Source organism: Drosophila arizonae, chromosome 3 (genome assembly GCF_054131065.1).
Source record: "Drosophila arizonae isolate 15081-1271.41 chromosome 3, UAZ_ARI_1.0, whole genome shotgun sequence".
NCBI classification, from domain to species: Eukaryota; Metazoa; Arthropoda; class Insecta; order Diptera; family Drosophilidae; genus Drosophila; species Drosophila arizonae.
The window spans coordinates 30,072,106-30,100,084 of record NC_142923.1 but is presented as its reverse complement, the minus strand read 5'-3'; the positions used below and the strand labels follow the sequence as shown (position 1 = coordinate 30,100,084).

General features: G+C 39.2%; 1 protein-coding gene across 2 annotated transcripts; it reads left to right on the top strand.

Moving 5' to 3' along the window:
- Window positions 1-83: 83 nt before the first annotated feature.
- Window positions 84-27,979, top strand: Hr38 (Hormone receptor-like in 38). 2 transcript variants are annotated; one of them, XM_089463779.1, is made up of 5 exons: window positions 84-1,037; window positions 21,131-21,420; window positions 22,212-23,375; window positions 23,444-24,596; window positions 24,692-27,979. In XM_089463779.1, exons 2-5 carry the CDS (start codon window positions 21,400-21,402, stop codon window positions 24,946-24,948), a joined length of 2,595 nt encoding a protein of 864 aa, XP_089319905.1. In that variant the 5' UTR covers window positions 84-1,037; window positions 21,131-21,399; the 3' UTR covers window positions 24,949-27,979. The 2 variants fall into 2 exon arrangements, with proteins under 2 accessions (XP_089319905.1, XP_089319904.1); XM_089463778.1 differs by lacking the exon at window positions 84-1,037 and adding an exon at window positions 1,044-1,670.

The following is a 27,979-nucleotide window of genomic DNA, read 5'->3' as shown; positions in this document are numbered from 1 at the left end:
GCAGCTGGCGACGCCGACTGAAGCAGATTGTTCGCTTGGCGTGCTGCTCCTCCGTTTGGATATAGTCGCGTATAACTGTAAAGATAAGTTCAGTCGCGTCACAGACGCCGCATTGTTAACAACCTTTCGCAAATATTAAACAAGCCAGATACAACCAGCCCAAATCGCTTAATAATCGCATAGAGCAAAATAAAAGCGGCACTCATTTTCGAACGTACAAATGTCTCGCATAATATAATAATACTAATTCAAACAATATACAAAGTATAGAAATATTTAATTGGTGCTCAACGATTGCAACAAGTTGTCATCTAGACCAACACGGAAACGGAAGCCGATTGAGAACACATCGTATGCGTAATATCGTGCGACTCCCGTTGCAGCTGTGGCGCGCGTCTGTGCTACGCTGCGTATGTGTAACGTGAACTATTGCAATTCGAATATATTGTGTGAGCAGAATCCATTGAATATCTCCATGTATATTTGTGTAGAATTATGTGTAACTTCAGTGCAGGTGCAAACACTATGTAAATATACCAACTATAACACGAGCAACAACGAAATTTGTTGATGTCTTTGCACATTTAACATTGAGTAAAGTCCTTGTATTTCGAGTATATATAACGCCGCTTACTTACACACACAGACACACACATACGTTGACATATAAACGTGAGTAAGCCATTGCGTCGTCAGTTGGTTACGTCGCGACGTCCGCGGGTACTGCGCAAACGCCTGTGAGCAGAATAAGAATAAGCAGGGTCGCCGGGAGGAGGTGGAGGAGGCCGGATAAATCGCGGAATTCGCAAGTTCAAGTTTAAGGACATAACAGAAACAGGCGAGGACAAGTGTAAGCCGTGAGTGTGCATTAAGTAACGTCGAGCAAATAATGGCAGCAACAGCCACGCTCGATTACAGCTATGTATTATCGGAGTGACCACAGCGGGCGACTTGCCAAGTTTTTGTGCTAGACACAAAATTGGCTTCCAGTTCGGACGTCGTGCTGGATCTCCATCGTGTTGCAGTGCGCCATACAGGTGTTTAATAACTTTCATGTGTCCTTTGACTGTTGATGTTGTTTCTCTTATGTTTGTTTCTTGTGCCTTGTGTTGCCTTCTCATGAATCGCCGTCATTTACATTACGCACACGCACACACACACTAGCCAATACATACACAATATAATGCGCGATCGTCTTGCCTCTTTGATTGTGGTGAAGCAAGAGGCGACGGCGTCGGTAAGCCACAGCTACAACAGCAATAACAACAGCAATAGCAACAATAACAATAACAATAATAGTAGACTCATTGAAAATGAACAAATGCTGCCACAGCAGCCACATCAAACAGTGAAACTTTTGCTGCCATCGCCGGCCATCAAGTGTCAGGAGTCCTTGTATACACTTCCCTACGAGAGCAACATCTACTATGAGGTCAATAACAACTCCTACTATAGGCAGAATCTGAACACTGATTCGAAGTGCGTAACTTTTCCGGCAGCGATCTATCCCTGTCGCAACCTCTTTCCCGACGGCTGCGATATTGGACCTTTGGGCTGCTCAGCCGGCTCTTGCGTCTCCTCCGGCTTACTTTGCACGCAGCATTTGCCAGGCTCTGCAGGGCTCCACTCGAATAACAGTAGTTGTTGGCACAGTAACGGAACACAGACTTGTATGTATGCGTGACTCCCTTCGATATTGGTGATGGTTGAGGTGGTGGAGGTGGGGCTCGTTGCTTCTAATTACTACGCGCACGTTGCGTATGTGCAACATTACGCATTCTGCCAAAAGTGCTGCGTAATGGCGAAGAAAAAAGATTTGTTGAATGCAGCTGCTGCATTAACTGAAATTATAAACACGCCTCGGGCAGAATGACGACATCAATTTTTGCCCGCTCAGGGCAGGGAGAAGGGGGTCATAATAGTAATATAGTAGAATATAAATATATGCATATAATAGACAGACAGACGAGCTTTGCCCATCCAAGCACATGTTTACCAGCGTCAGCAGAGCATCGCAGAGGCAGCAGACAGCGAAGAGGAGCAGCCACTGTGGCAGACGGCTACAAATAGAGGCAGAGCGACACAAAGTCTGACGCAAAATGATTTACAATGTGCATGACAAGCGCACACAAGCACACGCATGCACTTACATGCACACTTACACACTGTCATATAACACAGGCACACTTGAGTGTTATTATTGACGCCTCTATTTCAGGGAAAGATACGTACTGTGTGCTGCATCTGGATAACCATTATTTGTACGACTCCTCTATATTCTTATTACTTTGTTATACTATTTTACGTTACTTAGACAATAAAAATTATTACCGTATGCTTATGATTCTTTTACCCAACATTCCATTTGGAAAATTGATCAAAATATCATTTATTCTAATGGACTTCAGGAATATACAGCATGCAAATATTTCATTTAAATTCACAAATCTATTTGCAAATAGGTTTTTTATGTGTAATCCGTATGCTGCTTGAGGGAAGATGGGTAAACATTGTCGCTAATAATGGAGATTTTAAATATTGCTCCCATTTTTTATATTTCTCACATTTTTATATATGTAGACCAAAAATAGTTTCCTTTTTAATTATCGTCATTTCTGTATTTCTTATGGGTGTTATAACGGGGCTTAAGCACTGCCAGTCCAATGACCCAGTGCAGCAAATCATATTCGAGTTAATTATCTCTTGGGTATGAACTGATAATTGCCCTCGGTTCTAATAGATGTATCGTGCTCTCTGATTCGCATTTCGTATTATTTGTTTTTGTATTTCTATAATATTTTTATATACGTACGTAGGAGAGTGAGCTGCAGCTGATGAAAGAACCATGACGCCAGCTACGCCATTAGAGCGAATGCAATACGTTACAGTAGGTTTCACGGATGACACGGGGTAGGTGGGCGGAATGGGCGTAGCTCACAGTAGGGCCTTAACCCATAAAGCGTGAGAAAATTGAAATAAGAATGCAAATGATTGGCCAAAAGGATTGATGCTTGAAATGGCTTTTAAATTTAAATTGAATTCAATTGAATTGAATTTAAATTTCAAGTCTACCTGTACCACGCATACCTAATAAAACCAATGTGACATCAAATTGAAATGCACAGGAAAGGCAAAAGTATGACTTAAAACTGTCAAATGGCTATTAGATATTAAAAATAAATTTCTTTATTCAGAAACTAGTGTTTTTAGATTTTTGTATCGCCAAGTATGCAAAGGTCCCACTGTGCGTCGTCAACTGAGGGCCATAGAGAAAATCTTTTGAACTTGAGCCATCAAATCGATGTGAGAAAGTAGTCCACTGCGTCAGAGCTCTGCATAGGTATTATATGGCTATATAGACAGATATATTTAACCTGAAGAACACGTACTCATGACGTCGCCCGTATTTCTTATGAGTCTACATTTTGCAAGCAAAATAATCACGAGACTGGTCCACTGTTTGTGTATCTTTTATTATGCCGGACAATTCCGTTTCGGTGTTATTTATTTTGTTTTCCTTTTGATTTCTTTTTTTTTTTTTTTTTGCGTGTGAAATTAGTTGTGTCCTTTAAAGCAACAACAATTTTAATTTCTCTGTCTGCCAGCTTTTGTTAACTGCTGCGCATTGACCGAGCGCCCCTTTAAGTGCATCGCATCATTAACGGTCAATTGCATCTCATTTGCAAATAAACGATGAATCTATTTGTCAGCTACATTTTGTATCGTCTACTCTAAGTCAAGTTACTGCCTAATCCTCAATTCATAAAAAACGACTAAATGATTAACACCCAATTGATTTATCACATAACCAGATAAACAATGATTAAAAACTTACTCGATAGGATATGTTTAAAAAAGGCATTCGTTGAAATGAAAATGAAATGAAGTTTCTTGGATTTTCCGCCAAATAAAAGATTCCTGTCTACCTATACTAAGGTGTTTTTGATCAATTTGTGGCTGTTGGCTTTGGCAGTGATCAAGTTTAGGTCATTATTTTCACACCTCGTGTGAGACCACAAAACTGAAGACAAATTTCGGAAAAGCATATAAAAAGTAATGATAAAAAATGAAGTTAGCTAGAGAAAGAGAAAAAGTCATATTGCGGCCTTGCTAATGATTGCCTAATTATCTGCGTTGATTTATGCGAATTTTATAAGCAATGCAGAGACACAACGTTCGGATTGATCGCATGGTTCACTATTGTCTATGGGATTGACCAAGCAAGGTTTTTGAGGGCTCTACACAAAATGAGGAATCAACCCAGATTACGCAAGAGTTATGTGTATCAATTTATTATTATTTATACTTTTTAGTTTATAATTAAACTTAAATGGTTCGCACGCTATTGCGATACGCGACTCTTCCTCCTTTATATCGGGTGCATACTAAACTTTAACTTAATACAAAACTATTGCTGCATAATTGGCCATTGTAAATCTGTCTGTCTGTCTGTCTGTCTACTGAGTGCCTGATTCGATGGCTATCTATAAAACAGCCCCAACTCCTATACAGCTTTCAAGTCCCAGAATAGATTGTGCGCACTCGATTCCGCATAGTTTGTATTTTGATTTCGTTTTCTATTTAATTGCAGTGTATTTACAATTTGCAATTCGCAATTTGCAATTTGCCAATAATGCGGCGAGTGCAATGTCCTCGCATCACGCGGCGATGCCACACTTTGGCACGCCAAGAACTTGCTGTCAGAGAGATGGATAGATGGATGATTGGATGGCCGGCCGGGTAATCTGACTGTGAGCTGGTGCTCAGAACCAGTCGAGGCCGAATAGCATCTTGGGAATGCGTTTTGAGGCGTCGTCTCGCCTGGGCTCAGCCAGCAGGTTTCCCTCGAAATTTTACTATTTTGTCTTCTTGATTTCTTGCTGTTTTTACAATTTGTACAATTTTTTACAATCTGACGATTTTTGGTTACTTTATTGGCTGTTGGTCAATTTGGCTGCCGGTTGCTGCCGGCGCATGTGTAAACCTTAATTTGAAACTGATTGGATTGCTCAGCCGTTGGCCTGTTGTTGCTTTTACCTTGTTTCGTCTATAATTTTGCTTATTTCTTCACTATACATCTGTGTAAAGAGACTATATTGGCTGTCGTTAAACAAATTTTACGCACAACAGAAAATCAGATGCTTTTAGGGTTTTCTAAGTGTCGACTCCAAAAGGCTTCGGGTTATAGTTTGTTCAGATATTTTCAAACGTAGTGTGGAGCAGTCGAGTGCAGCCGTTTCTCGTTTCCCACTGCATTTGGGGTAAGCCAATGACCGCGATTGTGTGCGGAATGAGGGTCAAGCCCAAGTTGTAGACAAAAAGTGTTCATAATTTTAACACTTAATAAGAACAAAATAAGGTACGATTGCAGCACAGCGATTTATTGAAATCGATTTTGAAATTTTTATTCCTCACCTACATAAAAAATATTAAAACTGACTTTCCCAACTATAAATTAGCCTGAAATATAATAAAAATAGTAATAGAGTACTCTTGTATGGCTCCGGAAATTTAGTACGCTCCAAATAAAATGTTGTACAATTCAGTCGTCTTCGAAAGCTACAAAGCATATCTAGTATATAATACTCGTTAAATTCGACGACATCTGCAATGTTTCTCAAGAGTGCCAACCAACATAAATTGAGACGAGGTAAAATTAAAGCTAAAATAAAAAAATATAAACAAACACGATGCGTGGCCGCAAAAAAAATTGTTGTCCATCGTTTTTGCCTCTTCAATTTTAGTATTTTAATCAATTGTTGTTGTTTCTTTTTACTGATTTTTTAATTCACCAAGACGACTGCAGTTGCAAAGAGAACGATTTCGTATAAGTGAGGAGGAATCCGCTAAGAATAACTAGTTTTCCTCTTTAAGCGCACTCCAATCACATACATATAACATATAACATGTGGTGTTGTAATGTGGGCCCAAAACTAAAAGCTAAATACAAAAAAACTAAAAAATTTTTGCTAATAGCTGCTTGCCGCTGCAGATTGTTGTTAGTTGCGTCTGCAATTCTTGTCTGAAGGAAAATTTGCCAAGATCACAAATTGTTGTTGTACCCGTTGCAAAAGCTCAAATTCAAACATTTTTGTTGTTATGATGTTTTGGTTTTGTTTTTCCTTTTCTGATTTTTTTACACATGTACATATGTATGTATGTGTGTGTGTTTGCATGCTTGTTTATTTCCAATTGGCTTGTTCAGTTGACGTTTTTTGGCACCCAACTTGTTTTTTAATGATTGAAGAAGATTTAACGGCGCTTGCTTGATTGACACTTGCTTCGAACATTGTAGCAACCGAAATTCTCATCGTAATTGTGACCGGGTAAGGAACAGTTTGAATAAAATGGTTCATTAAAATAAAGGGATATAACGGCTATGAACATTGCTACTAACCATAGTGGCATTGCTCTGTGGCCACAGCCAAATAATTGAAATCGATAACTCTTGAACGATAAGCTCATTTGAGACTTTACCTTCCGTTAGCAATAGTATGTATCAGTCATGAGCTAGTTAGGGTATAGTGAGTCAGCGAAATGAACGATTCGGTGTATTCACCAACTCGCATACAGGACGCCCAACTCTATTGCATATTAAAATCGATGCTGGGTACTACTTTTAGATAAAAACAATGACCTTTAGCAGGGCCTATGGCTACTATTTATAAGCGCCTGAAGTACGCAACACTAAAAACGTCGCAGAGCGAACAACACGTGCAAAAATAAACGTAGGAAATTATAGAGCCAAACAAGAACTAAGCGCATGTCGTATATCCTATATCAAGGGGAAAGGGTTCTGCGTAGCATACACTCGCATTTGATGACGCAATCGAAAACCCGTATCTGCTTTAGCGCTGATGTTTCTGCCCTACACCAAAAATAATTCACAGACGCATTGTGACGTCATTACCTTTGCGACCAGCTGAGTGTTGGAGACGAGTCGCAAAGTGGAACGAACGCAAAAGAAGGAAAGCAACCAACAACAAACCACGAACCACGAATCAACTTCGTGGCTCTCACATACTTGTTCAAATTATCTTCTTGGTCGCTTTCAAGGTCATTTCGTATCCACTCTCCCTCTTTTAATTTCTGTCTGCCATTACCATTACCAACCCCATGATGATTTCATACTCACCAACCTACCGCAACTCAAACCCCAAGCTCCAATGCAGCTCGAAGCTCGACATACACGCCTTCTTTTTACCATAGACTATTTCAGTTCTTGTTTAATTTAAGCTCCAACACAATTCGCATGGTTCAGTGAAGCCTTAAGGAATAACTTCAATATTAGTACACATCTAAGAGCTCAGGTTGATATTCTAGTGATTAAATGATTTTGGCCATGTATCATAATACTAGAGTCTTCATTACGAAGTGATTCCCAAATTGTAGAGTTTAAAATTAGTAAAATAGGTACTGAACGAAGAGCTTAGTTTTATTGACCTCACTTGAATATTCACAGTTTTGCCTGATAAATACAAAGCAAGCATAAAATATTGCTAGTGCCCTTATCTGTATACTTTTCGAACCATAAGTATGGGCTGAACATTCATAATCAAGTAGTCAATCAATCAAATTAATTTTTCATACTATATCGAATGTTCAGGTAAATAAGTATGTAATTATTCTCGTATAGCTCCTGGCGAGCCCTCCTCTATTTGAGCTATTGATTTAGAATATGTGAGATATTAATACATATGTATGTATATACATACATAACGTATGTACTCGCATGCAACACGCACTTGAAAATCGTGACGTCCTTGGCTCTGACTACACACATATAAATTATCAGCTGGCCTCCGTATCCTTCAACCAACTTGGTTCATACATAGACATACACGCACACACACACACACAACCATGGATCGATAAAGCCTCAGCCGTTGCTTATAATACTTACTTTTTCAGCTTGTTGCCATGTCCAAAATAAAACTGATGACGTCAACGAGAAAGCGAGACGGCGTTATATATAAGACTGCGTACTCGCTCACGTTTTCTCTTCTTGTTTCTTGTGTGCATTATCCTGTTAGCACTGCGTATGCGTAATACGGCGCATACCACGTGTTTGAGTCCAAAACAAAAACAAGAAACATCTGTATAAATAGAAGCACATTACGAGGGGCACTCAAAATATACTCAGGTACTAGCACAGGTGTTACTGCCTTAGGTCAGTAACTAGAAAATACCATTGAATCAAAATCTTTTCATTTACGGAATAAAGCTGAACAAATAGTAGAGAGGCGAATCTAACAGAAACGCTTTTAGCGCATTCTTACGCATTAATATATGCAACATAATCTATTATCTATAACACGGCATATACTTAATTTGCTTGATTGATTATATAGACTTAAACTAATTTACATTTGTTTAATATCATACATTTCGGTCAAAGCTACAAATTTAAGCGATGGCGAGAAAAGGAAGAGATAAGAAAAGGAAGGTAAGATAAAGAGATAAAGAACGATAGAAAGAGAGAGAAAGGGAGAAAGAAGTAACGAGAAAGATTTTATACAGACGCATAATCCTGTATTATAGATACATTTATAAAAAACAAAAATTGAAGTTAACTAACAAGTCGGTCTATTCTGCCAGCTAGTCTCTCCGTCGGGTTATTAGAATCTCCTGTAGTTTAAGCAAGTTTAATAATACTTTTTTGTGTCTTTAGTCGTCAATTATTCTCACAGCATCGACTGCCACTCGCCGTTCACCTGCAATATAAAGCTCTTCTGCCATTTTTAAGGATTATAATTCAGTTTATCAAACTCATAAAAATTCGAACAAGTTGAATATTTAATAACCTTTAAATTTATATTATCAATTTTAGTCATATATATGCTTAGGAAGAGCCCCTCCATTTTAAAAAATTCGATATTAACAAATACAGTGCTCATTTGGTACAAATAGCTAAAGACCTCAGACTGACCACATGACAGCATGCAGTCTTTGATTTAAGGCTGATTGGACTAAAAAAAAGCTAGCAGACGTTCCAATCTATTGGCTCAGCTGCGCTTTATCTTTAACGAGGCCTTCACTTTTGAGAATGCAATTTGAACCGTTGGGAAAAACTATATTCCCCAAAGTGATGTTTAGCCTTCAGTATTTACACAAAGTTGTTGCCTTTATTTTGATTAATTTAAAATGCATTCCTTAAAGTAAACGCAAGGCTCTACATTAGAAAAAAAATCAATTTTTTTCTATGCGTAACAAATTGCTTAATTTTGAAATTAGCTTTTTCTGAAATGTAAGCAGTCAAAAAGCCAGGAAACGCTATTATTTTAAAATTTATTACAAAATACATAAAAAGTATTGTATATTTCATTATTATGTCCTGAGATAATCGACGATGGGTTGTCTATGAGTATATCAAAAGATTCGTCCAGTTGCAGTAGTCGATTTGTACGACCTTTTAGCGCTATGACTCGCCTAGTCAGCCAAGTTAGCTAAGTTGTTTGAGCATGACAATTGGATGTGGAATCAGAGTTGCGATTCGAGTTGGCTAATGAACGATGCTTTGAACTGTGGCAAATTCTTTTGTGTGCTGTGCTCTGACTGCTCGCTGTTTAGCATTGAACTTTTTGTGCAACCAATAGACAACGACACATAGTTACAGATAGCTCAGCTATACGTATACATAGATTCCCACAGCATAGAATGATTTATGGCTGAAAATCGTATGTAAAAAGGCATAATAAAAAGCACTTTGCCAATAGCCAGTCGGTCATTGCGGATCTAACGGATGAAACAAGAACCTTGTTGTGCATTCAACACGCCATTCCAAAGGTGAGGGAATAAAAAATACACACCTCAATCATTGACATCAGCATCGGCATCGGCATCGGAATCACAGATTGAAAATCCCAAGTAAAAAAATCTAAATAAAGAGCAAATAAAATAAACAATAGCAAGAGCCTCGAGACAAATCAATGAAATAATTAATAAATAATATGCCAAGTTGCCAATCAGTTTTGGCGTCGTTTTCTGGCCATTGTGGACCAATCAAGCTTTCTATTGCGAAATGGCTTTCACTAGATTAGAGGAATACAAATAAATAGATATTCCTACCCTAGAATTGTCAAATTTCCATATGAGAACCTATTTAACCTACCCTAAAGGTACCATTTCAATTGACAAGCAAGTCTGAATCAGATTTAGAATCGTATACGTATTTGATTGCGATTCGATACCGATTTCGATTTCAATTTCAATTTCAGTTTCGATTTCAGACACAAGTTCGCTTCTTGCGCTTAGCTATCCAATTGCCACAATGCTGAGCAATTAGCATAAATTAAAATTGGTTTACGGCACAACATTTGCACGATGACACACTGCAGTCGAGTCGAAGACAGAGATACAGAGAGACTTATACGAAGACAACAGCGACTATCGCACAGATATGGACGCTAGCCTGCTTATGATGCGATGCCCGTGATGAGAGTAAAAGTGGTTAGACCGGTTCGACTCGGACGCGCTTAATTCTATTTCTATAGTTATCTGTTAAATTTATGACCACTGCGCGCACATCTCAGAAATGAACGCAGTTCTAATCGTGCCATATAAAGCTCACACAGAGACAAAATATATATATGTATATATGTACACATATGCCATTGCAATATAAGCCAAACTGAGAGAAAACGAAAAATGAACCAGAAATAACTGTTATCTTGAGACTATCGGGAGTTAAATACTGCTCCAGGCAAGTGGGCCACTAATATATTTACATATATTTATCTCTATATTTAGATTCGATCACATATATGGCCCATCCTAAAAATTATAGACTTGTGTATGATTTAGAGCTACAAATATTATATAAATATATTTAAGCCTGGAAAAATTTCAAAGTGATATCGAACTATCCATTCGGCTGTTTGTACTTTGAGTATTCAGTTGCCTAAACGTGCATCAAGAGTTTTGTATTTAATATAATTTTCAATTTATTACATTCGTAATACGTTATACATATGCCAAGTGATAGAAAAGACCACCAACTACTATTGAAATGAACTGCTCACGGCTCACGAGCTGAGCTCGTTCAAGCGGCTTTTTAGCCCAGTTTCCTCCACTAGCTTAACATTTGGTTTTCTAAACCTTTTTTTATTCTATTTTATTAAAATAAAGTATTATAAATAAAATGAAAATTGAGAAATATTATATTAGTATATATATATATATATATATATATATATATATATATATATATATATATATATATATATATATATATATATATATATAATAAAATAGATAAATATTATTATATATTATAATATTATTTACTTTTGGATATTTAGACTAGCCAAACAGAAAGTAGCTCGACCTCTGTTCTAATGTTTTGCATCTTGTATCTTGATTTGACTTGTATTTCTTTTTTGTTTCAATACTTTTCTAATACTTACACCCACATTGAGTAACAACAACTCAAAGTCTTGAAGCTTAATTTATTTTCAACAAGCGATCATTTCCAATGCCACAGTTTGTGAGTCACAGTTTGGTGGTTAGATCTTTAGAGTATTGAAAGAAAATACATTTTTCAAATAAATTAATTTTGATCAACATACGTCACTGAGTATAATTCTATAGCTTGATAATAATTAAGAGCCATTAGATTGAGCAGAGTACTTCGTCAAGTGGACTGCAGTGTTCTAACTCGTTTAAGTACGTGACTCTGAATTGGCTTTTGCTTTCGTTGACCAGTTTCTGAGATTGCTAATGCGCTCAGCAAATAAAAGATTTAGACACAATCATATACAAAAGCGTTGATTTGACTAAATTAAGCACTGGCTGCCTGCCACATATCCCCAGATCGTCGAATTCAAAGCGGCGTCAATTTGGATGTCGGCTCTGTCATGGGAAACTGATGCAGATATCAACAGGTTTTCAGAAGTGCTGTGCTTTATTCAAAATGTTTATTTTTAGAGCCAGCCTGTATTTTGAATACCCATTCATTAAATCAATATTTATATATATATACATATATTACAGTAAACAATTGTAAAAAAGTCAGTTGAGAAATATTCCCAAAAAATAATATTATTAGTCTTAAATGTTTGCCAATATAGTAATACTTCTGTATTTGTGTGCGATACACGTGTCTTTATTTAATTGAACCAAGTATTCACAGGCAATATAAATTAATTATGTAATTAAAATGGATAAGTAACATTTTTGTTTGTTTGCTTTTTTTTTGCCAAAGATCAACAGTTACTGAGTGTCTGTTTCCTCATCGTCCTGGCTAAAGTCGTGACTATAGCTTCTTCTGATGCTGTGAAAACGGTTTTCGATCTTTTCACTGCAATAATGCATATTAAAATGCCACGCTAATTGCTATTATAGAAGAGCCTCGTCTCTTCGCTCCACCGGCCGCTGTGGCGACTAACGTCCGCTGGGCGCCAATTAATTAATAGACACAGCTATGCAAAAATGTTGCTGAAAATATTATCAGCAGCTAGAGCTGGTCTTGCGTGTAGCCGTAGAAAATACAAAATAAAAAAGAAGCAGGTAAATTTGTATACACATAAGGCTGAATGAAGGAGCTTCACGTTAGGCGCTCCAATGGCGAGGCATCGCAATCTTTGCTTTTGCCTATTAATTATCGGCGAAAATCAACACGGCTGACGACACCGATGCTGTGTGGGTGAGATAGCCACATATATATGTATATGCAACGCGACTGAAATAAAAACAAATACAGCTTCAAGCCGTTGGCTGTGGATGCTGTCAGTTACTGAATCCAAACACTTCAGAGCGGTCAGCACAGATGGCGATTAATTTGACACATATGCATTTGTGGAAGATATTTGTAAAACAACAGCAAAGATTATTCAGGAACAGTCACTGGAATTACCGCTGCAGACCCTGATATCTAACTGTTTTGCAGCCCTGGACAGCCCAGCAGTCACCAGTATGGGCTTTGGGATAGTAAAACAATTATGGCAGGTTGCTCTCTGCATTTAGATCACCCAAAAGACGACCTTTTCTGGCCTTTCAAATATCGATAGTAATGTTGTGGTAAATGACAAAAATTTATCACACCTTAGTTAACCCTCGACACCTTGGTGCAAACGCAAAAGCAAAAGCAAACGCCAACGACGGGCCTTTTACGTTTTGGAATGTGGCCAAAGAATTGCAAACGTCGTCGCGCCACCTCAAACTTAGCTTACACTGACTGCAATAAGTTAATAGTTCGATTTCTGGGCAGAGGCGATGCAGGCAACACAAAGTAAAAATCAAAATAATAAAAAACTAGGAGAAGCAGCTCAAGCTTCGCCAAACTTGAACACTGGCAATAAAAAAAAAAAAAAAAAAAACTCGAAGCCAAAAACAAAAGCAAAGCTCGTCTAATGGATAAAACTGTGAGCTTGGCTTATGGGTGCGTTCCGTGAACTCCACGATGTTTGTGTGTCACCGTACCGGCGTACCAGAGACTCCGGCACCGTTTACAACAACAATAACCTCAACTAACCAGCAGCAGCAGCAGCAGCAGCAACATTGAATGTCTGCGACGAGTGCTAATGATGTAGCCAGATCTTAGCTACGTTATGATGATGATCATTATGAGGTTTTCTTTGGTGTAGCCCACAAAAGATTTCGTAGCACTTTTGGGTGCTGCTGGTGTGCTTCGTGTGCTTCATTATTGATTTAATAACCGTCTTGAAGACACGTTTAAGCTGCAGTCAGCAGCGAGCTTACTGCAAGCCGACTAAAGCCCGAGTCAGACTTAAGTCGTCGTCGTATGCCTTGCCATTCCTAGGCTGGTGCCATGCAGCAAACAGAGTTGTAATCATGAAATTTAAACCATGCCAGTGCGGTGTGGAGACCATGCACCTATATGTATGTGTGGGGAATTGGGGAATAGATGCAATGGCACCAAATACATTTGCATAAATATTTATGTGATGCGCCTTTCAACAATAAATTAGCTTATATTAACTTGCTTACATTCGCAGATTAGAATTGACATATTAATTATATATACCAAGAATAGGATAGGAAGAGTAACCCATGGTTTACTCTTTTAATTGACGAATCTGGTGACTCAATTTACATTAAACTTTTATTTTTGTTATTTCTTTTACCGAGGAAAAAGTTTCGAAGCTGTATTGTTTATGAGCTAATTATTAAATGACATGAATTCAATTCAACATATATGTAACTAGATTTTGACAGAAAATTGAGTTTTTTATTGACGTCATATGATTAAAGACTCGAATTAATTCTTTCTTATTTTTATTTATTTATTTATCAGTAAACACCCCAAAGATGTTATATATTTACAATTTCGTTATATTACATGAGCCATGAGCCAGTTATTTCTCTTAAGGTATATACGTACACAACTAATTGATTTTTAATACCTCACCTTAGTATACCTTTCGGTCTTTTCGGTGCAATTAAATCACTTGAAGGATGAGTAAATGCACTATGGAGCTATCTACGGTAGATACAAAACTGAAATTTAGATATGCAAAACTAACCATTTCATTGGGGTGCTGTACACTGAATGAAATCTACATGAGCACGCCTCAAATTCACTGACAAATATATGGGTTAGGCTCCTCTTGTGTCGCAGACAGAGACAAAGACAACGCTTAAGTCGTGGTTTTTTTGAGCCGTCTCATTGCATCTCACAGTTACCTATACAAAGGCATTATTGAAGCCAGATGCCTTTGGGTGTTACTGAAGTAGCTGGTGCTATTGCTGTGACTGGCTGGTGCAACCTGCTGGGAACTGTGCCCGTGCTTTGTTCAGCTCAGGCAATCGATTAGGTGGTCCACGAAGGCAGCTTTGGTCTTCGTCCCTCGCCCCTTGCCCCTTGCCCTGGTTTTCTCCCATTTGGAATCTTCGAACGAAAGAAGTCGAAAAGAAGTTGAAAACTGAAATTAGCGCTAATACGAGATGAAGATCTCTAAGGGTAGATTTATAAATTATAAAGCTTTACAAAATATCATTGCAGTCCATGTAAAATATTTCTTATTTGATTATAGCTGTTTCTCTACTGTTCTAAATTAATTCAATCGTCATATGTATTTCAAAATATTGTATGCAATTTTAAAATGTTTGTCTACATATATCAAGTCTCAGAGAATTTTCCGCATCTTTTACAACTTTTTTATTTATTATTTAATTTTATTTAAAAGACGAGAGTCAACTTAAAGATAATTCAAGCAATTGTAATCTGTATTCAAAATATGAACATTGGAACGATAAACTATATAAATAAAAAAGCAAATTAATAGAATACGATAACATTTGTCTGTAAAGTTCTACGATCAGCCCTCGCGCAATGTATTCGCATGCAAGTGCATGTTTTGATAGCTTTGGGTTGCTTGATTTTCCTTTGCTTTTTTAAGTTGCAACAACTTGCGCGACGATGCAGCAACAACAGCATGGGCAAAGAAACAAAAAATTGTGTCAAATTTTTATTTATTTGGGCAGATTCCCAAACGCTCCCGCCTGGGGCTGCACCTTGTTTTTAGTTGGGTTTTAATTTTGGGTCGCTCTCAGCACACAAATGCAAAAGAAAAACCTTATGCAAGCGGCGTTCCAAAATTTGCAGCTCTTTATCTTTGTCTTAGCCATGTCAATCAGGCGGAGACTCACCTAGACGTTGATGCAGTGCAGCCTGCCCACCTTTGACCTGTCCCAGTCAGAGAAGCAGACAGACAGCTAGTCAGAGACCCTTAGTCTAGCATTTCAGCGTCGCAGCAAGCGATATAGGAATTGCATTTATTATGACGCATTGTATTTCAGAAATCTGTCAATTAATTTAAGGCACGAGATCTTATACATGTATATGCTTAGAAATATTTAAGTTCAGATCAGGGTGGAATTTCCTTTTGGACTTAATCCTACAATGGTCATCCATTGTCAAAAGTAAATAAAAGAATGGGCAAACATCTTCAAGTGATTATCCACGTGCATTCTAAATGCAAATTTCTTACATGATTTTTATTTACTTTCGTATTATCATTGCTGCGACAAGTACATATTTTTTGGTTGGAGACCTAGAACGGGTTAGCAGCGGTAAATCCAAGTGCCACGCATTTGAATTTCATATTCTCAAATGATATAACACTCCAATTTCGATCAAACCAGTTTCTAGATGCTGCATCTGCCTGGCTAACACCTAACAACTAACCAGCACACCAGCTCGCCAGCTCCTCGACTAACCAGCCAAGCAGCTAGGCAGCTAAACGGTAAATCTTTTATTAGAATTTCATGCAAATTTTGGAACAGACACAAATCGCAATCCAAAAGCGGGCTGCAGTTGATTTTTATGAATCCGCTTTTGCATAATTCGCTGACGATGACCAATGCAGTAGCCTCCTCTCAGCAAGTTGGCAAGTGGCCAATATATTGGTCAATATGCTGAGAGAGACAGACAAAGAGTGAGAGAGCGAGAGGGAGAGAGAGTACGGGGTAGGGAGTAGGGCGGACGGCGGAGCGAGAGCGAGAGGGATTGGAACAACTGGTTGAGATGCGCTCACGCGCTTATTAAGTGAATTCGATCCACTCAAATGGCCGGCTCCGTCTCCGTCTCCGTCTCCGGCTGTGGCTCTGACTGAAATGTCCAAGATGACCTTCGATCATTTTTGCAGCGATTAAACAACGATGACGCCGTTCGCATTGTCGCTGCCAGTGCCAGGCTAACTTTGATGCAGCCTCCGTTTCGTGGCTTACTTAGTATTTAATGTGGCACAACAAGATTTTATGAACTGTTGCGACAAATTTCTTTAATATATATTATATTTAACTGGGATTTTTTCACTCAAGTCCATATATATTCCTCTCTTCAAACCTCATTTTGGATTTTTATACCCTGACCATCGCATCTGCTAATATATGTGCAACCGACAGAAGACTGAATCGTGGTAAACAGCATACAATATATATATATATATATAACGATGTTTATCGCGACGATCGAGCTTATCATTAAGCATTGCTCTATTATGTCCTACGGGAATTCTTCTAATGATCTGATTTGATATATTATACAATATATATACAGATTTTAAATACTTCTCCCATTTGAAAAGGTTGTCTAAAGGCAATCGCAATAATTTTTGATAATATTATATTACTTTGATATTCAGAAACATCCAGAATAGCATTAAGAGATTGAATTTCTAATTACAAGTCCTATTCGGCCTTTCGCTTCATCGCTCCTTAAAATCAGGCAGTCCTGTGATTATTCGCTGTCCCAATTTGAACATAATGTAATAGAAGCGTGTGTCGAAGCACTGACTCGAAGACGAGTCGGGCAATTAGAGATGTAACGAAAACAATGCAACATAAGACGGCAGACTCGATTGCATAAATCAATCAAATTGTCTCTCACTCGAGAGCATTGAGTAATAGATACAGTTTCGATATGAGGTTCACAGAAATTGGGTTTTTTGCTCAACTATAAATACCAACCCCATTACCCATTGCCCATTAAGTATTGCATTTTGTGCATCATCAGAGCCAACAATAAAAAAGCCATCGATGAAAATCGACAATTAATAGTGAAAGTCTAAACAAGTACCCATGCCCAGAGCGAGAGAGATACAGCCGGAGCTAGGGCAACAATGGGGCAGACGAACGGCATCGTCATCATCAAAGGTACTGCAGGAAGTTTGTGGCCTGCGCGCAGGTCTGTGCTGGAGTCTATTGGGCCAGCGGATCCCGTTGTCGTGGATTTCAAAGGCGATAGCATCGACGCCTCCCCTGCCGCCATGCCTCTGCCCTGTAACAGACCTGTAACAGCTTCAGCAGCACCACCACCACCAACAACAATAACAACAATTCGGCAACAGCTACAGTAGACAAACTGACTAACTCCTTGGCCCAAACCTGAAATTCATTTGTATACTTCTCACAAAACTTCACACGAAAACTACAGCCCAAGCGGCAGAGATGTCTGATTTCTGCACCCACTGACTCAATGACTGAATGCCAGTGCTGGCCGAAGCTGGCCAGAGCTGCCAAAGCTGCCAAAGCTGCCAGAGAGTCACCAAGTCGCCTGACCCGTACAGCATGCCAAAGACGTCGACCACGACGCATTACCATTTCTTTGGGTCACTGCACAAGTTTGTCCGTCCGTGCCTGTCTTCGAGTCTGTCTTTGGCTTTGTCTGTCAGACTGGGCAGATGCATATGTCCATGTCCATTGATCAGACAGAGCCCGAGCCAGAGCCAGAGCCAGAGCGTGCAATGGGGTTCGCAGTTCAAAGTACACTCAAAGCTTGCAAAATAATATGTATTAACAATCTTATATAAAAACAAGTAAGAAAGCTCCAGTCGAGACTGCTCGACTAGGAGATACCCTGAACCCTCCAAGCTGATATTCTAATCATTCTGCACTTCTTTTATGCACACATACATACACATGCATCCACACGCACGCATAAGCCTGCGCTCTGCTAACTGCGCAGTAAGCAGCGACTGCGCTTGGGCTGCGCTGCAGTGTGGGCAATATTATGAGAATTTATTTGTTAAATAATTTCTTTTGTAGACATACGATCTTAATGAAACTTTTAGAGCGTAATCATATGGTGAATATGTGTGTATATTCCAAAGCCCAAGTCTCTAGTATTTGAAATACGCTTTTTACAAAAGTGAGGGTGAGGGGGTGAATTTAAGGGTGGGGGGTAAATTTTAACAAAAACCGAAATTGTATAAATTGCATATAAGCATACATTAAAAATTTGGAGACTCTAGCAATAAGGGTGTAGAAGATATAATTTTATAACTGGTTTTCGATAAGGTTTTTTATCGATAAAAAAAGATCGGGATGAGTTATCGATTTTTAATGATAAACTTGATATGCGCGCTGTAATTACGGACATTTTAAAAAAAATTTGAAGTCTCTAGCTCTTATATCTTCTGAAATCGACGCGTTCATACATACGGACGGACGGACGGACGGACGGACGGACGGACGGACGGACGGACGGACAGACAGACGGACAGGGCCAAATCAACTCAGCTCGTCGCCCTGATCAAGAATATATATACTTTGTGGGGTCTGCCACGCCTCCTTCTGCCTGTTACATACTTTTAACAAAACCATTATACCCTGATTTCCCATTTTCAATGGGTTCAGGGTATAAAAAAATAAAATAAAAAAGTAAAAAAAAAAAACACAGAAAAAAATTAGCCGGGTTATGCAACACGAAGAAGACACGAGAAAACGAAACGACTTGAGCTTAGTCAGTATTTGCTGGCCTTTATAATAAATTTGTTAAGCAGCTCTTGAAAATAGTAAATGCAGGACCATAGATGAGGAATTGTTCATCTTACTTAACACTCGCACACACGCACACAAATCTAGTCTAGTCCATCGCCGTCGAGGCTGAATGTTTGTTGAATATTTCAAGATGCAACTGCATCTACAGAGCCGTGCCCAACCCAAAGCTGATGCCAGAGAAACATGTTCGCTAATAAAAACAATGGCACATTGTTATGTTCAATGAATATCGCACGCTCTTCCCGGTAGCTATTTTTCTACAGTAGCCCACGGTAGTTTTTGAGCTATTTGTTGTTGTCTTCTGAGCTTTGAGTTGGCTGGCGCAAAGGGTATCAATCAATTGCTTTCTAAATGACCCACGGCTAAAGCCGGCAGCATTTGCAATGATATTTGATTTTCATTTGAAATCTTCGCCCATTGTCTTACACTCTGTTAGATCTTCAAATAGATTGTGCCAACTGAGCAGGTACTATAAATTTCAAAAATTTTATTGAAGAAACTCATCGAGAGAGTAAGGCTTCCCATGTTTAAATGAATTGCAATGGAGATCATATATTTGTTTATATTTGTTTATAAAGAGAATATACAGATCTGAATAATTGGAAAGAATTAATTTGAATAGCCTTACCTTCGGAAGTTCATGTTTGTCTTTTTATTTCAAGTTGATCTTGAGCAGTAAAAGAGTAAATTTCAAATAAACAAAAACCATGAACGGGGACGTCAAATATAGATTTTTATAAGCTATAAGTTTATACTGCAGATATTGTCTACAAGAATCGATATTACGACATCGCTGCGTTAAATACCCATTCATTGACAATGGAATTCTTTTGATTTTATTGTACATTGTCAGCCAACTTCTATTATAAAACGTAGCACATGCAATTCTTCAAGATTTTCAGCCCCAGTTTTTAGATCCAAACATGTAAGAACGTTTCATTTGGGCGGCCACAAAGACCATACTTTTTTTTCGCTAAAACCCCACACATGGCTTTTGATTTGATAGGCTTTAAAAAGAACAACAAAAGCAAAATTCAGAATTAAATAGTTTTAGTAGAAGAAAACATGATATAATGCTGTTTTTACTTGCAAAGGTAAACTGTGGGAGGTTTCAAATCTTTTAGGGAATCTTAACAATTGTAAGCTAATCAAGAGTTTTATAAAATTATATAAATTATGACAAATGTGTTTGTGAAGCAAATATGAAAATCGGCAACAATAGCAACAGCGACAGCGGACAGCTAAGCGAAACGTCCAATTGCCATGTTGCAATTCGAATAAGCCATAATATTTATTTTAATCAAAAGCGAACACCCGCCAAGGGGGTCGGGCGAGGGTAGGCAGCGGAGTCGAGGTGCTGCAGCGGACAGCACAATTTATTTCATTTAATGTGCTGCATTAACCAAGAGATTGAGATGCGATCCTCTGTTGGCCAAACTCCAACAACTCGGGTGCCGCATCGGAGGCGGCAACGTGAGCTTAGCTTTTGGCAACCAGCAACCGCCAAACGGCCTCCGACCTCCGACCTCCGCCTGCCGTTCTCCTTTCTTGTCGTCTCACACAGAAGTCTCTTGCATAGGGTAACTCAAGGAGAGGCTTGTAGAGGCATTTCTAATTAAGACATTCGATACGGTTGCTTGCGTGTGGAACGCAAGACAATTGGGAAACCACATCTCGAAATGTTTGCCGTATGAATCCGTATGTATCTGTGGAGCTGACAAAGTGACAAAAGTGCAGGGTAGCGTATGGCAGGGAAGCATGGCATATTAGAATAAATTATGATGCCCCAGACACCGCTTAACATTTAGAAATTAACGAATTTTCAAATTTTCAGCGAAGCATATTAAATGCCAACATTTAATGTTTATCCTTATTAAAATCCTTGCAGGTGCAGAAACTGAAACAACAGCAACGGAAAATCGTGACACGCTACCCACAAAGTCAACCGAGCAAAGCGTGAGGCATATCCAGAGAATCGGCAAGCCGAAGTGCTTGAGAGCTGAACGAATATCTGCAGTTAGATCTACAAAAGGCGATACTAAAGTTACAGGTGCGACAATTGCAACAACAGCAACAAAAGCTATATCAACAACAACACCATCTGCAGCATCACCTAAAAGCAGCCAACCGAGGCTCCATAGCCCAGCGACCACAAGCATGTTACTTTTGCAGCCCAATGTGAGTTCCATTTCAAATTAACATCCTTTATATAATGCATGTCCTCAAAGATCACAAAAAATAGGCATAGATAATATTAAAGCAGATGCTGTGCATTTTGCCAACCTTAACAAAAAAGGCGTCGTAGCAAGGCAAATTTTTTGTCAATGGCTCCTTGATTACCAACTGTGAAGAGCTTGTAGAGAGAGAGGAGGCCACCACCCAAACAATGACAACAACTACCACAATAGCTGCCTAATTCAATATTTTGCCAAATATCCTTGTTGGCAAACAGAGCCGGCTAATGCGTCAAGCATATCCAATTGGAGAACAATGATCCTCAATAGACAGTGCGCTACTATCTAATAGGGGTTTTAGAAATATTTCTTTATTACTATTATTATTGTTAGACTCTTACCTATATGATATATTCCTTACTAATTGAAATCAAGAACTTACTGAGGTTAGGTTGAACAAGTTTGAGAACCATTTGTGATTTATGAATTGGGTATAAAAAATGATGCCAAGCTTTGGAGTAGAACGGTACTTCAGCCTTATAATGGTATTAAGTCGCTAGTCAGTCAAATATAAGCATCATAACAAATCTCGGTTGACGTTTATGAACAGAGCAAAACAATTATATGGCTGCCTTGGTAATAGGGGTTGTATTCTGTGCACCAATCAGCGTCGACAGGGATATCGCGCATGTCTAGCAGACGACTTGACTCCACCCTTATCTAATGCTAGACGCTATCCTAAAACTCGGTCGAGAGGCGCTAATTCAGTCTATGTCTGACTTTCTTCAATTGCAGAGCTCCTTTAGTTCACTTTCGTCGTTCGACAACTTTTCAACGCAAGCCGTGGCAACGACAACAACCACGTCCACAGTAGCTGCCGTCGCGCCTGGTGCTGGACATCATCATCACAATCGCCATCAGTATCACAATCATCAGCAGCAAGCGCCACAGCAGCAGCAGCAGGCACAGCAGCAACAGCAGCAGCAGTTGCTCACGCAGCACCAGCACTTACCGCTGCCCACGTCAAGCCAGGTGACTTTGCTGTCCCATGAGGAGGATCAGTTGATAAGCAACCTAGCCGATGCGGCCGTCACGCATAGCGAGCTGTTCTCGGACTTGTTTTTTCCATCGGACTCGAACAATTCGCTGCTCTCGCCAGTTCTTGAGAGATCGGTCGCCAGCTATCCAGACTCGCAGATTGATGTGCCCCCGTCCAGTGAGGCGCTGATTGGCAGCAGCGAGGATATCACCAGCTCCATTGAGAATCTCACGAAGCTGACATGCCTGCGCGATAAGCGCTTGCCCTCAACGCAAGACCAGCCACCCTCTAACAGTAACGGCAGCGCAGGCTCCGAGCAGGATCATCACTCGATTTGCCTGCTCAGCCTGCGGTCTAGCAGCGATCCCGCTATCGCACTTCACACTCACCAACAACAGCAACTGCAGCAACAGCAGCTCCAGGCCACCTATCTGCAGCGACACGGCACCAGCGACCTCCTGATCTCACCCATTGGAGGACCACTCTCCTGCGGCAGTAGTTTACCCAGCTTCCAGGAAACCTACTCTCTCAAATACAACAGCAGCAGCGCCAACAGTCCAAAACAGGCATCCCCTTCAACTACTGCCACGCCATCCGACCAGATCTTGACTCTAAAAATGGACGAAGACTGCTTTGCGGATGTAATGGCTGACCTAAATACCGACCATGCTTCAGGGCAATCGCTGCACCAGCTACAAGCTCAGCCACCTCGGGCCAACAACGCCAACAACAGCAGTAGCAACAGCAGTGGATACAACTACCATGGTCACTTCAATGCCATCAATGGCACTTCCCATCCCTCACCCAGCTCATCAGCAAGCTCGCTCTATGAATACAGCGGTGTGGCTCACAACGACAGTTTCTTTGGACAGCAGCAGCAGCAGCAACAGCAACAACAACAGCAAACCTATCAACACATGGTAAGTAGGAACTGCTTACAATCATTACCCTTTACCTATTGTAACGATTATGTTGGGAATCCGTACAGAATTACAGCTCGCACAACGGCGAACGTTATTCCCTGCCCACGTTTCCCACCATTTCCGAGATGGAGGCGGCCACCGCAGGAAGTAGCGCCGCTCCTGGATCAGGCTTGAGCACAGGCTCTGCTGTGGTTGTCCCACCCATGCGCCGAGCCTCGTTGCCCATACAGCGCTCCGTTTCTCCCGCTTCTGCCGCGCACAGCCCCAAGGTGGCTAAGCTGGCGCTAGTTGGCTCTAGAAACACTCATGCCATCAATGCGCTGCAGATACAACTAAGCTCGGCACCCAACTCCACTGCAAACTCACCTGTGAGCGGGGGTGGTGCTGACTTTCTGCACAGCCAGGCAGGACGATTGCTTCAGTCGACCAATTCCTCGCAGTTGTGCGCCGTGTGCGGAGATACGGCTGCCTGCCAACATTACGGAGTTAGAACCTGCGAGGGCTGTAAAGGATTCTTCAAGCGAACCGTGCAGAAGGGCTCCAAGTATGTATGCCTGGCGGATAAAAGCTGCCCGGTCGACAAGCGAAGACGGAATCGTTGCCAATTCTGTCGCTTTCAAAAGTGTCTGGTGGTTGGCATGGTGAAGGAAGTAGTGCGCACGGACTCACTGAAGGGCCGCCGTGGACGTCTACCCTCAAAGCCAAAGTCACCGCAGGAGTCTCCCCCATCACCGCCCATATCGTTAATAACTGCTCTGGTGCGGAGTCACGTGGACACAACACCAGATCCCTCGTGCCTGGACTATTCCCACTACGTGGAGCCGCAGGATTCGTTGACTCCGCCAACTCTAGCGAATCCCCTAGGGTTGAGCGAAGCCGAAAAGGTTCAGCAGTTCTACCAACTGCTGACCAGCTCGGTAGATGTGATCAGGCAATTCGCTGAAAAGATTCCCGGCTATTTGGAGCTCACATCCGAGGACCAAGAGCTTCTGTTCCAATCCGCCTCGCTGGAGCTGTTTGTGCTACGACTATCTTATCGTGCTCGCAGTGACGATACAAAGATGATCTTCTGTAATGGCACTGTGCTACATCGTACCCAGTGCCAGCGTTCTTTTGGCGACTGGTTAAATGGTATCATGGAGTTCAGCCGCAGCCTGCACAATCTGGAGATTGACATCTCTGCCTTCGCCTGCCTCTGCGCCCTCACGTTGATAACAGGTTAGTGGATAGCCACCTCATCATCCACCCACACACAGACACACACACACACACATATACACAACAACACTACAGCTCGCTACTTTCTGTTACAGAACGACACGGACTTCGGGAACCCAAAAAGGTGGAACAACTACAAATGAAGATAATCGGCAGTCTACGTGACCATGTTACCTACAACGCGGAGGCTCAAAAGAAGCAGCATTACTTCAGTCGCCTGTTGGGCAAACTGCCCGAGTTACGCTCCTTGAGCGTACAGGGACTGCAGCGCATATTCTATCTAAAATTAGAAGATCTGGTGCCAGCACCGGCACTTATTGAGAACATGTTCGTTACCACGTTGCCCTTTTAGGCGCCATAACTTTGCTTCCTTTATGTTTACATAGCTCGTAATACGGTAGATTACGTAAATAGAATATAGCATTGAATATTTAACAATCCAGCGTGTACATAGCTCTAAGCGATCTCAATGAACGTGAGACTAGGATGCTTGCAATAAAAGAAAAAGAAAAGTGCTAGAATGCTAGATTGAATGTAGATATCAATTATAATTAAATTTGCATCAGCTCATATCTAGTAACATGCGTATGATCGACCCGCTCCTTAACCCTACATCTCCTTATTCGTAGGCCTACAAGTCCTAGTTTGTAACCATTGCTTGGTACAGGCACAACAACTAACCGTTGGCCACTGACCAGTGCGTAATGAGAGTTGCTCATGAATATTTAAGCAGTGTTTCAAGTCGAAGCTATTCGTGACTTGTCAGCCACACAGAAAGAAAGAATTCACAACTTGTTGACGTTAATTGTTAAATTGTTTAATTTCAAACTGTCAAAATCAATGCGCGCAACACGCACATCCCCCCATACATCAGCTACCGTAACCGTTACCCCCTTACACTATACATTGGCTCTTTCTTGCGCCTTTTTCCCCATTCCGATTTCGATTTCGATTCCGATTCCGATTCCGATTCATGCTTGCCTTCGAATACAAATCAGAGCTCTTTCATGCAGTATCCACTCTCGCCGTTAGCTTACATCTAGTCAATCGTATTAAGTACCAGATGCGCATAACTAATGGTTATAAACATGCTTCTTAATTAAAAAAAAGAAAAATTTATATTTTTGATTCTTTAAAGTCTAGAACTAGACACATATAGGCAAATACGATATATATCGTACGTAGATACACTCCTTACATTTTGGTTGTCATCCATTATGTCTTGGTTGGAGCTTTTATCGCACGACTTGGTGCACAAAGAGAGAGTTTAAGTACCTTTATGTGATTTGTGTCTGACACATACAGCGCTGCACACAAACTCACAAACTAAGATTTAAGATAATAGTATAATAATTGATAAGAGCATAAGTATTGCATAGTCTAAGCTATATTTAAGCTTTCTAATAATTTGTTAACTATGATACACTTGAATGATAAAAATTAAATGTAAATTTAAAATTAAGAAAATATTAGATGATAGCAATGTTCCCTCAAAGGATTGAGTTTTTCTTTCAATTTCGATTCATAGCCTTCAATTGTGGTTTTGTGATAAATTGGCGGTTAAATCTACATATATATCTTTCTATTTACAACTTGCATATTATTTATCTTAAACTTATATTTTATACCATATACAAATACATTTACATATACATATACATATACATATACCTATACAAATGCATATACATAACATTTTTTGGAAGGGAAACCATATACATACAAATCGGCATGATACAAAATTAGATAGAAAATAACTAATGTAGAGCCTTTATAGAAACGATCACAACGTTTAACAAATATATTCCTCTATGGCTATAAAAACCAATGTAAAGACTAAGTACAATAATTATTTATGCCTAACATGGAAAACATATCTCTTCAAGCTTTTGGAGGCACAATACAAAACTTAAGTGTTGTTAACTTATTTTCATATTATTGGTAATACCTGAATAACAGAATATCACACTATGTATTTTTGTTGTATTTTTATAGCTCATTGTTATTAATTAAATGTTGAATATAAATACAAAATATGTAATATATTTACTTAATGTTTAACACAAGGCAAATAATTCAGAGCAGAAAAAAAATATATAGATGTATGTCCAGTTGACAGCCATTTTCTACAAAATATATATATAAAATAGGTAAATTGATATATAAAGCACTTATATAAACCTACCTATTTAATCCCTAAGTTTAAGCTTGAGTAACGGTTAGAAACGGATATTTGAAACTACGAAAAAGCAAGCAAAAGAAAAAGGAATTTACTGTGACAAAATTGGTTTGAAACCCCGGTAGACAACATTGCAATCAAATCGGTTTTTAACTTGGGTAGACCGTTTTGCTCAAATATGAATTCGAAGCCCGAAACTCGAAAATGTTGCCATTGTCTAGCCTTTACATATCATGAAGAACCACATAAGTATAAGAACCATAAACAAATTAAGTTCTTTAACTTTAACATTTATACATGATAGTGAATTAGTCGTTGGCATAGCAAACAAATACATAAGTGTAAGTCAGTGTAGTTATATATCAATATGTGTAAATGAAAACCTACTTTGTACCTTCTAAATAATATATACATACATTGATATGCGTATGTATACTTACATATATACTCATACATAAACATATACCTAAATATATACATACAGATATTTTGAATAGACAATTTTTACAAGGAACTTCTAAATTTTCATGAAATGGACATTTTGTTGTTGGATGTTCTTTTGTAGTTTTATATGTACATACATATGTACGTACGCATAGAGGAATCGCAATGTCAAGTAAAACATTTTGGGTATGCATATTTTTGAGAAATGAATAATACTTTTCACTACTTTTCAATATTTTCATATATGTACACTATTTGTCTATCAAAGGCATATTTTTTATTCGTAAATATATAGATAAGTAAGATATATTTTATTATCCACTTTCCTATCAAATAAGAATAGGCAAGAGCCCATGAAGCTTTATAAATGGCAAGAAATTGAATTTTTTAGCAATAATCTGTATTAAATGGAAAATATACTAAAAAACACAGAAAAACACAGTTTAGCCACAAATTTAAAAATAAATACATACATATATTGTATCTGAAGTACAGAATATACTTAAGTGCACAAATGAATGTTAATGTTGAAGCCCATCCGTAAAGATAAAACTGAAGACACGATTTATAGTACTTACGTACAGCAACAGAAAGAACAACAACCTATAGAAATATACACATAAAATGTTATATATATATATATTTACACAGATATTTTTTTTCGAATTTTATTGTTTTGTTTAATATTTCATGTACTTTTGAAGAACAACTAAATACAAAGCATGTCATTTCGATTTAATAAATATATATGTATACGTTA

Coding starts and splice junctions, on each gene's coding strand:
- Hr38 (XM_089463778.1), top strand. CDS start 1,184: ATGCGCGATCGTCTTGCCTCTTTGATTGTGGTGAAGCAAGAGGCGACG. Junction 23,376..23,443: donor AGCAAACCTATCAACACATG/GTAAGTAGGAAC, acceptor GAATCCGTACAG/AATTACAGCTCGCACAACGG. Junction 24,597..24,691: donor CGCCCTCACGTTGATAACAG/GTTAGTGGATAG, acceptor TTTCTGTTACAG/AACGACACGGACTTCGGGAA.